Genomic DNA, 12,942 nt, shown 5'->3' with positions numbered 1-12,942 from the left:
GTGTTGATTGTATCAATTTTTACAAGTTTCCAGCGAATGTAAGGAGATTATCTTTATCTTAATTAAACTTAGTCTAGGAAAAAAAAAAACTTGTGTCTATTACTTCATGTTTTTCCTAATGGTGTGTTTGATAGTCTGAAAACTGAGGTTTGAATATAAAATGTGAAGTCTGAATCTATTAAATTATTGAATTGTTAAGTATAAAATTTAATACGTTTGAGTGTATATAATAAGTGAATAACTTATTACTTATTTTTGAAAGTAAGTTTTGCTTGAAAAATTCAATGCCACTTAGATATTCTATTTTTTGTTATCAAACACGTCTTAACATATTCAGATTTGAACCTATTAAGTTTAGGTTGGTTATCAAACGCATCTTAACATATTCAACTTTGAACTCATTAAGTTTAAGTGCTGAATTGGACTATCAAATAAGGACTAAATTTAAACTAGTTCCTACATCACAAAGTTCTCTTTTCTTTTTTTTTTTTGAAAAAGCTACGTCACAAAGTTCAAGAGTTCATGGATTAAGACATATTTATAAAAGGACAAAAGATAACTTGGATGGCATAACAGAATTAATTAAACATGGTGAGTTATTATCTTTCCTTTTTTTTAACTTTATTAGATGATAGTTTATTTTTTATTTTTTGGCGGGGGATGGGGTCTTCTTTTATGCCATCCACCGGCAACCTATGTATTGTTTTAAACATATGAATCTAATGATTCATCAAGGCGAGGACAATGAGTGGTATGTTACATGTTAATCACTTGGGAAGCATAAATCTTGAAAAGGCAGATTTTGTACGGATATTTGTTGCAATAAAATTCACATGGACCAGAGTAAGATTTTATTTTGAATTGTTTTTTTTAAAATTTTTGTAAAAAAAAATGTATTATAATAATTTGACGTACGCGAGATAAAAAAATGATTGAAAATATATTTATAAAAAACGTAAAATTTTTTGGATGAAAAATGACGATTCAAACAAGGCCTAAAATGGGATGAAAACCGAGTAAAGAGTCTTCTTAGTGATAATAATTAAAAGATAGATGATTCCACTAACTAAAGCGTGTGACGGGATAAATATGGACTTCCACGCCAAAATTTGACTTGAATTCGAATTGGAAAGACTTAATCAAGAAATGAAGCAAGTGCTCCCTACTGTTGTGTTGCGTGTCCAGTGGGCCGTGGCAACCTCGCCGTACACGCGCCACCAAATCCATCCACCGTCTCCGCCTTCCCTGCTCCATTCAAACCACATTAAAGCTTTTCCCAGTAAGTAAATTTTTCTTCTGGGAAAAAAAAACGAGTAAGTAATAAATTTTTCCGTATTTTTCACATTTTTTTTGTTAAATGGAGTTGGAGTATTGCGATTTGACAAAGGTTTTTTTTCTAAAGAAGTATTAAAAGAAATGTTTTTTGGTCGGGCTACATTTGGATTGAGAAATTTGAAGAATTCAACTCCTTCTAATTGTTTAGATTATTAAGATATATTTAAATTTACAAATCACTAATTATTTTAATATTTAAAATGTATTTTAATAATTAGTAAAGGGAAAATGACATGTTTCATCCCTCACATTTCACAAAAATATTCTTTTCGTCCCTCACTTTTAAAATGAAGCAATTTCATCCCTGACATTTAAAAATTAAAGCTATTACATCCCTGAACCTAATTTTCAATTTGAATCGAACCATCCAATAACCCAGTAATAAATTTCGGAGATAGAATTGATAGGTCACTCGGTCAATTTCATCATATTCACATGACATTTATCAAACCAAAAAAATAAACATTATAACATAAAGGCCATTATTTGTCTTGGAATAGTCGGGTTTTTCTTTTGGGTAAATCCTTTCATGCATCGTTAGTATATTCGCTTGCGAGTCTAGATGTGTATCATAAATACAAAATTTGGTGTTTAAATTTAAATTGAAATGATATGGTAAGTACATAAAACCATCAGTGTATACAATGACAATGTAGGAATTCAAGTTGAGTTATATTCAAGTTGAGTTAACCAAGTGATCTACCAATTATACCTTCAAAATTTGTAATCGGGTTGATAGGTGGTTTGATTCAGATTGAAAATTGGATTCAAGGATGTAATAGCTTTAATTTTTAAATGTCAGGGACGAAATTGCTTCATTTTAAAAGTAAGGGACGAAAAAAATATTTTTGTGAAATGTAAGGGATGAAATAGGTCATTTTCCCATTAGTAAATTATAAATTTAAGTACTTCTCAAGCAATTCAAACTATTAGAGTGATTTGATTGGATTTCATATCCTTCATCAAATTTCTCGATCTAAACGAATCTTAATAAAAAGAATTTCGAACTAGTCATACATTCTCTGGTCGTTGCATCTTATACTACTTACTTCGTCATTACTTTTGAAAATAAAAACAATTGACCAAATCAATATTAGCTCAAAACAATTAAGATATTGAAACTTAAATTTTTGGAATATTTTTGAACATATGCACGATAATGAGTTTGAAAATTTGATGCTTTTACTGGAAAACTAGCATCGGAAGGGGAAGAATGAGTGAACTCTTAAATGGGCATGGAAGGTGTACTGTGATCTAAAACCGACGTCAATGACTTATTCTTGACATGCAATAACTACATTCTTGAAATCTTCTTTTCTACATGTTAATCTAATAAGACTTTATGTTTCTTTCCCCGCAGACTTCACTGTATTGGAATTGTGAAAATCACTGGTCTGACCGGGTCATTGCCATGGATAACAGCATTGATACATGACATCCAAGAGTTGACTACTTTGTTTTGTTTTACAAATGCTCCTTTTGTCTAGAAATAGTGAATAAAAATAATCTAAGTTTTCAGTTTAACGTCCAAGTTTTGAGCGATTATTAAGATGTGAAATAAGTCAACCCCAATCTGCTGTGTTAATGGCACATTGTAAGATTCGAGCCTTTTGCTCGTTTATAAATACTTTTGATTCAAGTAATACAATACTACTGTTTCGCTAAAAAAAAAAAAGGCCGTGTCATTGCCATTTCTTTGCACGAGAAAATAAGAGAAATGTTATTTGTATTTTCTTTTTGTTAGTCACACTCTCACTATTATTTTAATTATATAATTTTTATTTTATTAGACTCTATGATAAAATAAATAATAGAAGTGCAAATAACGAAAAAAAATAGTGTCAATAACATTTCCCTAAAACAAAAGAGTATTCACATCGTAACAGCATTCAACCAAGTGAGATTCCTTTACACGTTGGTGGGATTTATTCCACATCTAAACTAAGTAGAATAAAATTTAAGTGAACTGCTAAATTAAGTAGAATAAGACTTAATATTTGAGGACACTCTAACTTTATATTGAAATAGTACTATCCGAGGAGGGTTGGGTGGTTCGGAGGAAAGAAGTGTAAGTGAGAATCTTTTATTGGAGGACAACCTAAAAGAAATTGAATTAATTTTATATACTCTGACAGTGTATACATTATTACGGTTGGATGCATGACATATATATAAAATTTGATATTCAAATTCAAATTATGTATTTTGCATCCAATAATGAAAATATATATATATATACTCAATATATAGAAAATTAATCCTAAAAAATTTATAATAAACCTTCGATAAAGTTGCCTTGGGTGGACCATCCCTCTCTAAACTTTTTTTCTCTTCGTCAAACAAAATGTGAGAGATGGAGAGAACAAAATGCAGATGGTTTCACAAGACGAGCAGTCCGTTATGCCACAAAGTAAGGGTAGAAAGAGACAATATGGTTGCATAGTTTCACCCATTAACAGTGTTCTCCATTTTGGGTGGGTTACATTTAGTTTTATGGCGAGGTGATTACTCAAATTCACAAAGCAGAAATAAACAAGACAATAATATTGTTTGAGCTTTGACTGAGGCATTTTGTACTCAGAGATATCTAATAAATTCTGATTTGGACAGGGATGGATGTTTACTCTCAACTACTAGAGCATTTAAAGCAAGAAAACAAAAGGGAAGGTTTGGACCTGCTCATAAACTAGTTATAGGCAAGGCAAGATTTATTTGGAAGACTTCTTCTCGTTGCTTTTGTGGATATTCCAAGTAAGTAGCCTATCAATTATCATGATGCTCCGAGTTGCTTTGTCATCAAATTCGGAAGTTAGGCGTACGGTGACTCTTGACTGGAACAATGGCACCAATAGTTACAGCTGAATACAGTTGCAAATGAGATCGATAAACTCTTTCCGTCGTGATTGGCACGACCATTTTTCAATCTCCATTACCAATGATTGTAGAGAATCTATTTTGTTCTTTTTATTATTGTTTTTTCTTTAAACGTTTTCATGTTCAATTGGTCCAAAGAAAATGTGGCGCGTGTCAATAGAAGAACAATAAAGAATTGAGAGAGCTGGGAAGAACTTTTGCAATGCCAATTGGCAAGACCCATATTTGTATTGGTGCGGTGAAGGTTTTAGCTTTTATATGGCATAGTATCAAGAATATATAACGCGGTCTGGCACAGCGGGCATCCAGACGTGCCGATCAATCATTGAAAAGCTGATTTGGTTATTAATGAGGAATCTGCCGTACGACATTCACCGACAGCCAACTGCACACATACGCTATTTGTTCAGCGTGACTGCTTGATCGGAATCCGTGTAGCTGCGCAAAGATCAGATTATATTAAGGAAAAGAATTTCAGATCAGGGTTCTCCTGTGAACGAGGGGTACTTTCCACGGTAGAGATATGGAGTATTTTTGAGTTGGACAGTAAATATTAAATGTAGGATATCAATCAAATTTTAATGTGTCTAAAAAATGTATTTAAGCGAATGCTTTGGAATATTCTATTCTTGTAGCAGTCACCACTTCAGGTCCTACTTCTTTGCAATTTTTGGCCCCGTATTCTATATGTACCATGGGGGAATATTTTTTAATTTTATTGTATTAGTGTCTATTTTTATTATAATAATATCTATATTCCTTGAATTAATCGAGAACTTCCATGCCGGTGAAACTTGTTATTTTACATTGTTATATTTACGTAGCCATCGAAAGATCACCAACTTTTAGTTTCTTTCCCTTGTTCTACGGACATGACACGTGTTTTCATTTATTAACAAGGATTAGAATTAGTCAAACTTAAAATGTCCATGTCCCTTCTTAATAAATGAAAATATGTCATACGTTTCAATATGTATTGTGTGTGAAAAATGTTTAGATTGTAGTTTTCTAACCAAAATAGTTTACATTTTTCATTCCAATATGCATCAAATCACTACAGTAAATTCTCCTTTGAAAACTTCAAAAAACGGCAGTCCAAGACCCAAAATATTTAGTTAGATGGGATAACATTGGATGAGAGATATTACAATTTTCAATAATTGCCAAAATTTATTATGTTGTTTTACACGTCCATGTGACGTGTTAAGTGTTAATATTTGTTGGCACTTTGTCATATTGTATTAGATTGTGGCAGTCGCAGGGCTCTTATCCATCCTTACTCTGTAACATTCACCTAGCAGGCCAGCACGAGTTGCCTACTCCATTTGTCCCAAAGTATAGCATAAATTCCGTGAGCCCGCAAGTCCCGAGTGCTGATGCGAATGGTTTATTGCCAGAGGTATCTAATCTATTGGGCATCGGGCATTTGCATCGCCCGATTTTATCTAGGGAAACAAATCCTCTTCATTCAACAGGCTGTTATTTGTCCTTGTCATTATAATCATCAAGAGCTCGACGCAACACGAGATTTATTTACCAGTTACCACATCATGTCGAAGTTGGCAGTCTTCTCGTCATAGTTAGCACCACAGATTTTATGTGTTTCCATGTTTACTCACTTCTTTTCACAATTAAGCACGCACAAGCTACATTAATGCAAATAGGTAACGAATTACACCAACTCAAAAGTCTTGCTATGCAAGCAATAAATTAGTTCCTGCTCGAACGATCGCTAGTTTCTATTTCAACCATTGTCGGACCATTTACATGCTGCAGTAGTTGCATCATTTGATATGTGCTAGCATTTCTGGTTGCAGCTACCAACTTTCTAGTTTTGCATGAGCACAATAAAAACTTGATTTGTACAATAGCTCATTCACTCATCGCATAGCCCATTAACGTGTCTGAACCGATTCTATCTTCCCAATTTCGAGCAAAAACCAAAACATCTGTCACCTGGAAATCATTTCACTCTAGCAGGAGTATCAACAGCAACTTTATGATTTCAACCACTCAAAGCATGGGCACAGGCCCCAACAGAACCTACCCGGATAGTCCTTCAGATAAACCTCTCTACCATTTCCGATAATATAGAAACTGAAAGAGCGATTATGATGGGCCATAGTCACACGAGTGACTGGGACAACAGAGATGATATGTCTCTCACATATAACCCTTGCAGCATGAGGGACCGGAGCCCTTTCTGCAATTACTTCAGAAGAAAACTTGTTGAGGAAGAACGAATCGGCAAAAAAGGCAGGAGTGCATTGGTGGGCTTGGGTATTGCACAACTGGACGCCTTGCGCTCTGTGGAAAACATCATCAGGAACTGAAGCAGCTCCACTTGTTGCACTTACTTTTCGAGTTGAAAGGGTCTTCCTGAAAAGCAGAAAAACAGAGACAAAATGCATAATCAGTACCTAAAACAAAATGTTTTCCTTTATTTCTCCATCATGGCACAACTATGAGACAGATTGAAACAGGCAAACAGCATAACTTGAAGGAATGCCTTGCAAGAAACAACAAAACTGAAACAATAGATCTTGTGGACAGAGTGATTTCACATTTCCTGGTCGGGTTAACTTAAGCTCTTTTAGCTTTTGCAGGGATCTCAATTTAGCATCCAAACACATAAATCACACACAAAAGTTGTGGTAGGCTTAAGTTGTGACATGGAAACCAAAACCTAGTGCGCATGCCCACAGGGTCTACTTGGCCATCCATGACAATTACTTCAAAGGAGGGATCCAAGCCTACCACTTTTAAGTTTGTCCAATGAAGATTCTGTGAATACTTGCCATTCTTGAATGATCTTTGAACCAACAAACTGAAAATGGAGTTATAAAATTATTCAAAAGAAAACAGATGGCACTGCTTCAATGTCTGGCACTGAACTGACTGTCCAATGGATCATGGACTAAATGGCCATTACCTGCGAGGAATGTGCATAGGGACTAACTTTTAATTACAAACTGAACCCCCACTTTTTATTAGTTATGTTCTTTTAGCTTTGTAACAGTTTTTCCCCCAAAATGCTTCAGGCTAGATTCAAAAACAATTCAGCCTGTCATAATAACAAGTCCTCAAGTCTGTAAGAGATATGGCATGCCAAATATATTGTCCAAAACAACACAGGCCATACCATCTTATAACAGCCACTTTGCGAGTCAAAAGAGAACCACCACCCATGCACGTCACACATTTAATAAGCCCACGAGAATCACAAGTTGCACAAGGCAGCATGCCCTTCCCATTACATTTTAAGCATCTGCGTGGAGATTTTTCAACAAGCCATCAGCTAAACAGAAAAACTTCTATCCAATAACAATAATTGCAGAGAGAAAGCTGCTAACGATCAAGATGGGCCCAACGTAGCTAAACTGTAAAGAGTATAACTTTCAGTTTATGGTATGGACTCTCCCTACAGAGACAACAAAGTCAAAGTATGGAATACACCCTTACTTTGTATCAGATCCATCTGTATGAGCAATCAGACCCCTCCCAAAGCACGCAGGACAATGCATCATTTGATTTTCTTTGTAGAATCCAGGCTCCAGATCCTTATTGCAAGCAGTACAGACTGTATGTCCTCGTCCTGTGCAATCTGCAAATGATAGGAAGATAAATCTTGAATCAACAAGGTTCAAAGACCATGTTTCTCACACAAGCAACATATTTAAACTGAAGATAACACGATTTCAGTACACTAATATGCTGAGGTGACCATGAGAATTGAGTTTTATGATATATATTAAACAAATCAATGGGCTTGTGTGAATTTCTTATTTTGTTCAATTTTTATTTATTTATTATTATTATTATTATTATTTTTGGCAACTGACTCATTTTGTTGATACAGCAGAAGAGCATATACAAGTGAGGGGAAGACCCTTAACTAGTATGAAAAGATAGCAGCAAGCAAACAGCACCTACTTTATAATAAGAACCATATCTATGTACATTGCTGACAAAAATGACTATCAACGAACAAAGAAAGAACTAGAATTGTTTATGTAGAAATATGTAAAACTAACTATCCCTCATAAGCATCTACTCCTCCAAATATTACCTGGACATTTGTCAATAGCTTCTGAATGAGGAATTCTTGTTCTTGTCTCTTGATAAGGGATAAACAAAACAGGGAACTCAGACCTCAAATCCAATTCCCATATACCGAGTTCAGGCCCATTTGCCGTTCCATCAATATTGCCACTAACGTATGGCTCCCTCTCAATTATTATTTCCCTCTCCTCTATAAAAGTGTCTAAAGTTCCCACGTACACATTGCAGTCTTCCACGGCATGAATTTTCCAGGTCCTAGCTGGGCGACTTCCCCAACAGCAACGATGCCCAACATGATCTACTAGTAACTCCCGAATCTCTACCTCATCCAATATTTGTCTGAAGCAAAATTTCAACAAATATAACCAATTATGATCTGCATTTTCTTAAAAGCAAAATGATGCTTAGGAAGAAATGCAATAGTTGCAATTCAAACTTATGGCTTAGCAAATAACAACTTCAAATGTTTATCTAGATTCCTTGCCACTTCTAGGAGATGAGGCTGCAATTATTAATCATGTTAGCTCTAAGATAACCTCACTATCTGTTAGCTTTTGTTTTCAGAAGCCAGCAGGAAGAGAGGAATTATTTGGCAATGATCTTGATAGCAACAAGCACAAAAGAAAAAAAAATACATGTCAGTATATACAGGTTACACTCTGTGAACACAATGAACTCCTTCCAGCAGAAAAAGGATTATGTTCTAAGATAGGCTCATAAAAGCTTAAGCCCAGATCAGATTGGCTCTGGTCCCTCCATTTACTTCCCTCAATACATGAAATTCAATACAATTTCAGAAGTGATATTTCAAAACCGAGATGAATGCAGGCATACAAGAAAGATATACTATCATGGAAAACAAAATAAAAGTTCATTGATGTAGGCATGTGGCTTGCATCCTATTATGCCATTAGAAATCAAATGGATTCATGTCTAGCCATTAGCTATTATTTCAATCTTCAGCTGTTTCAAGGATTCTTTTGCCTTTTTAGGCAGATAAACCCCTAAAGGCACAACTTTAACAATAACACGCTATCAAATGACATAATATTGCACTCTTACCTTGTTGCTTCATGACCAATTTCTCTTGTATCTCCGTAGCATCCACCCTGGTAAATAATATCTTGAGCTGCAACAACAGACACACTGATATTTTAACACCCCAGAAACGTACATACATGGGGAAACACGCATGGAGATCGAAAAAAAAGAAGAAAACCTTATGAATTTACAAAATAATCCCACCATTTCCACATTAGCGAAATAATATAGTTGCCAGATGGACATACTTAATAAACTTAGGATATTATCCCACCGTATGGCGATCACATTTCTAGACCGTAAAACAAGAAAAAAAATCCTCTTTTCTGAAAATTGAAATGATTCTTAACTAGTAACCACGACGACGTTTCTAGTTAGAGGCAGTAAGAAACAAAGCAAAGCAGAATCAGAGGTGTACGCACCGTAGGGTTGGGAAGGGGATTGCGAGGGAGGTGGGCTGACCAAGGCCCCATGGAGAGATGGAGGATAGGGGTCAGAGTGAGGAATGGATGCAGCTGATCGAATCTCATCGACACTGACTTGGGATCCGGCCAAGAAAGCTGTCGGAATTATGGAACCAGCCCTTCCCACGTACTCGTATGACCTCAATTTATCACTTTCCCGTCCCCCATCTCTTGCTCCATTTTTGTCTATTAGGGTACATTGAAAAAAAAAACCAACAATTGAACAGTATTAGAAACATGCTGCTATCATAAACGTAAAACAGGTTGATACCAATAGATAAAAAGCAGAGAAAAAAAATGGAAAAAGTGAGACAACTGAATAGGAAGTGTAAAACCCTTAATTTAATCATTGGTACCTGGTGATAACAAAGGCTCCTCCATCTTGGATGGCTTGCTGACTTTCCTGCCAGCAGCGCAGCAGTTCTTGTGACTGGAGAGAGAGAGAGCAGCAACGGACGATGACTCTGAATTTGGAAAACAATTGTAATCGGTTCTTAAAATAGTAAAATGTTAGCTGAGTCCAACTGAAATCTTAATCGACAAGGAAAGTTTCCTTGTCACGACAGCATCGCGCTATTTCCCCTTGTGCTGTGGGGCTGTCATGTCAGCAATGTCGCGACAATTTTTTGAGGTTATCCTCTCCTCTCCCGGTCTCCTCCTCGTCGGGGTACGGGTACCTCACAAGTTCCATTCTGCACAACATTACCCTGATCCCCGTGTTTGGTACACGCGGGGATGTCCCATCCAAAAGACATTAAATTTTCACCTAGGATTGCAGAAGGAAATTTTTATTCCAGCATCTGGTACACAAGTAAATGTTTATCCAGTTTCTAATATACTTTTTTTCAAAAAAAAAAAAAAAAGTTTCCAATATACCATATTTGGTATAATATAATGAATATTCAGAAATAAGTACAAATTTGATTTAATTGCTTTGAATTAGTTTGTAGGACATAATATGTCTTATTGCTTTTTTTATTTGTTCTATAAAGTTGCCTTTAGATCGAAGAATTTGATAAAGGATTAGAAATCTTCTCAAATTGTTTTAATTGTTAAGATTATTTAGGAAGTATTTAAATTTATAAATCACAAATTATTGTAGCGTTTAAAAAGTACTTTGATAATTGATGAATTATAAATTCAAATTTCCTTTAAGAACACCAAACATCTAGCGTGTTTTGAATGAATTTCAAATCTTTTTGTAGAATCTTGCAATCTAAACTAAGCATAATAGCAGTATTTGTCTATTTACATGAAATTTTGATATTTTTACTTCAAAAATAAATGAGAATTGGTATTAAAAAAATATTCAATTGTAATACTTGATTCATTTTAATATATAAATTTTTAATTTAAAAGTTTGCATTTACTAGCAATATAATTAGCAACATAAAACGTAAATTACATGAAGTCAAACAATTATAATTTACTTTAAATCTATTTTCAATTTTGATAAGATTCAAAATAAATTCTTGCAGAATTATTCAAAAGTCAAAGAATAAAATATCTTAAAACATTTTTTCCTAGTATAAAGGGAAAATATTTTTAAATACAAGAAAAAATAAATTTGACATCCTACTAGTTAGGCAATCTAAGATGAAGATGGAAAGAACATTATTTGACATATGACGTATGAGAGTTAAAAGTTGACTGAAAAATATGTTAAGGAAATAGTTTATACAAAAAAAAACACAACTATTTTCATCAAAGAATGACAATCCAAACAACCAATTATGAATCATGTGATTAATGTTTTGCTTGCATTGATTGTATTCCAATTCCAAGACAATAATGTGAACTATAAAATCCGATGGAGCTCATCCTCACAAAGATGATCGATAGTAGTTTGAAAGAAAAAATGTCCAATGTAACAACGCTTAAGAAGACTAACGGTCTAAGGCCCAGTTTAATGTGAGCAGAGGTGTTGCGGGCCTCAAAACTCAAACTGTGCCTTAATCATTCTGAGAGTTTCGTAGGTTTGGCTTCATGCTCTCACCAATTCCCCGTTTGCGATTGGCGATTGCCAGTCAGGAGATATTTATTGGTCATCTTTCCCGAGTTATGATTTATTTATTGTAGTTTTTTCTTTAGTTTAAAATAGACTAAAAAGGTGCATCTCTTTGTGGGGTTTTTTTTTCTTTTTGGGCACCGAAATTTCGTTTTAATGTAGTGCAGTTTTTTTTTTTTTAAATCAAAATAGACTAAAAAAATGTACAGTATCTCTTTAGTTTTAATGTAGTGTAGATAGTTAATCAAATAAAACCAACTCCTTTAGGAGTGGTTGGTCACTAAGAGAGTTTTAAAGTTCTACTTGAGTGTAGATCAAGAAATATTTCCAAATTTTCCTGAAAATATTTCGCCAGCGGATGCATAGGAGTAGAGTAGAAGTAGTTGTAGTATAGAACCTATTATGAAATTAGTCCGGTAATGGTTCACCGAGTTTTTCTTGACATGTTTAGGTCCCCGACGTTAAGTAGGAGTAGTTGTAACGTAAAATCTATTTTGAGATTGGGCGGACCATTGCCTGGCTTCTAAAAGCTCAATGGTAAAAGCAATTTACAAGCCTTCGACGTGTAGCATGAAGTCAACAAACTAATGCATTCATTTCTGAACTTTGTGGTTGAGTTTGTTGGATTAGGTTTGATTGTCGTCTTCTCTTCTCTTAATACTTAATTAATATGCCCCTCTGCTGCCCCGTCCCTGTCACTCCACCTAATAGCTTAATCTTAAATTCGCAATTTGCAGCTCCCTCCCAAAATATGAAGCTAAATTTCTGATAAGGAGACAAAAAAAAAAAAAGGTCGTAATCGCGATCGGACGCATTATCAGCCTCATTCCAGCGGTTAGCTTAGCGCCAGTCCCTTAACTCTCTGTTATGCTTTCTTAAACGCAGTTAGTTTAGCTGTGAGGATATTCCACCCATACTCCGTCACAAGTTAAGTCCATTATGTCTTTGATTGGGAATAAAACAGCACACGTTAATTTCAATGTCGACCTCGCGTGAATTCCCCAATTCTATATACTACTCAGGATACAAGCGTTGCTCAACGAACAAACCACTCCAAATCTACCGTCGTGTGAAAATATTTCAAAATCAAATAAAAATGATGGCCCTTAAGCTAGATTCTACTCCATAGCAATACAACGAAATTTTGTGCATTTGCAT

At 34.8% G+C, this 12,942-nt stretch overlaps 1 protein-coding gene across 1 annotated transcript; it reads right to left on the bottom strand.

The window, feature by feature from the left end:
- Positions 1-5,881: 5,881 nt before the first annotated feature.
- Positions 5,882-10,478, bottom strand: LOC113773269 (protein SSUH2 homolog). Its single transcript, XM_027317880.1, has 7 exons — positions 10,133-10,478; positions 9,735-9,962; positions 9,334-9,400; positions 8,279-8,610; positions 7,672-7,813; positions 7,352-7,477; positions 5,882-6,588 (listed from the first exon to the last, which is right to left on the bottom strand). Exons 1-7 carry the CDS (start codon positions 10,155-10,157, stop codon positions 6,207-6,209), a joined length of 1,302 nt encoding a protein of 433 aa, XP_027173681.1. The 5' UTR covers positions 10,158-10,478; the 3' UTR covers positions 5,882-6,206.
- Between the last annotated feature and the right edge of the window lie 2,464 nt (positions 10,479-12,942).

Source organism: Coffea eugenioides, chromosome 6 (assembly GCF_003713205.1).
Source record: "Coffea eugenioides isolate CCC68of chromosome 6, Ceug_1.0, whole genome shotgun sequence".
Lineage (NCBI taxonomy): Eukaryota > Viridiplantae > Streptophyta > Magnoliopsida > Gentianales > Rubiaceae > Coffea > Coffea eugenioides.
This window is presented reverse-complemented; position numbering and strand designations above follow the sequence as displayed.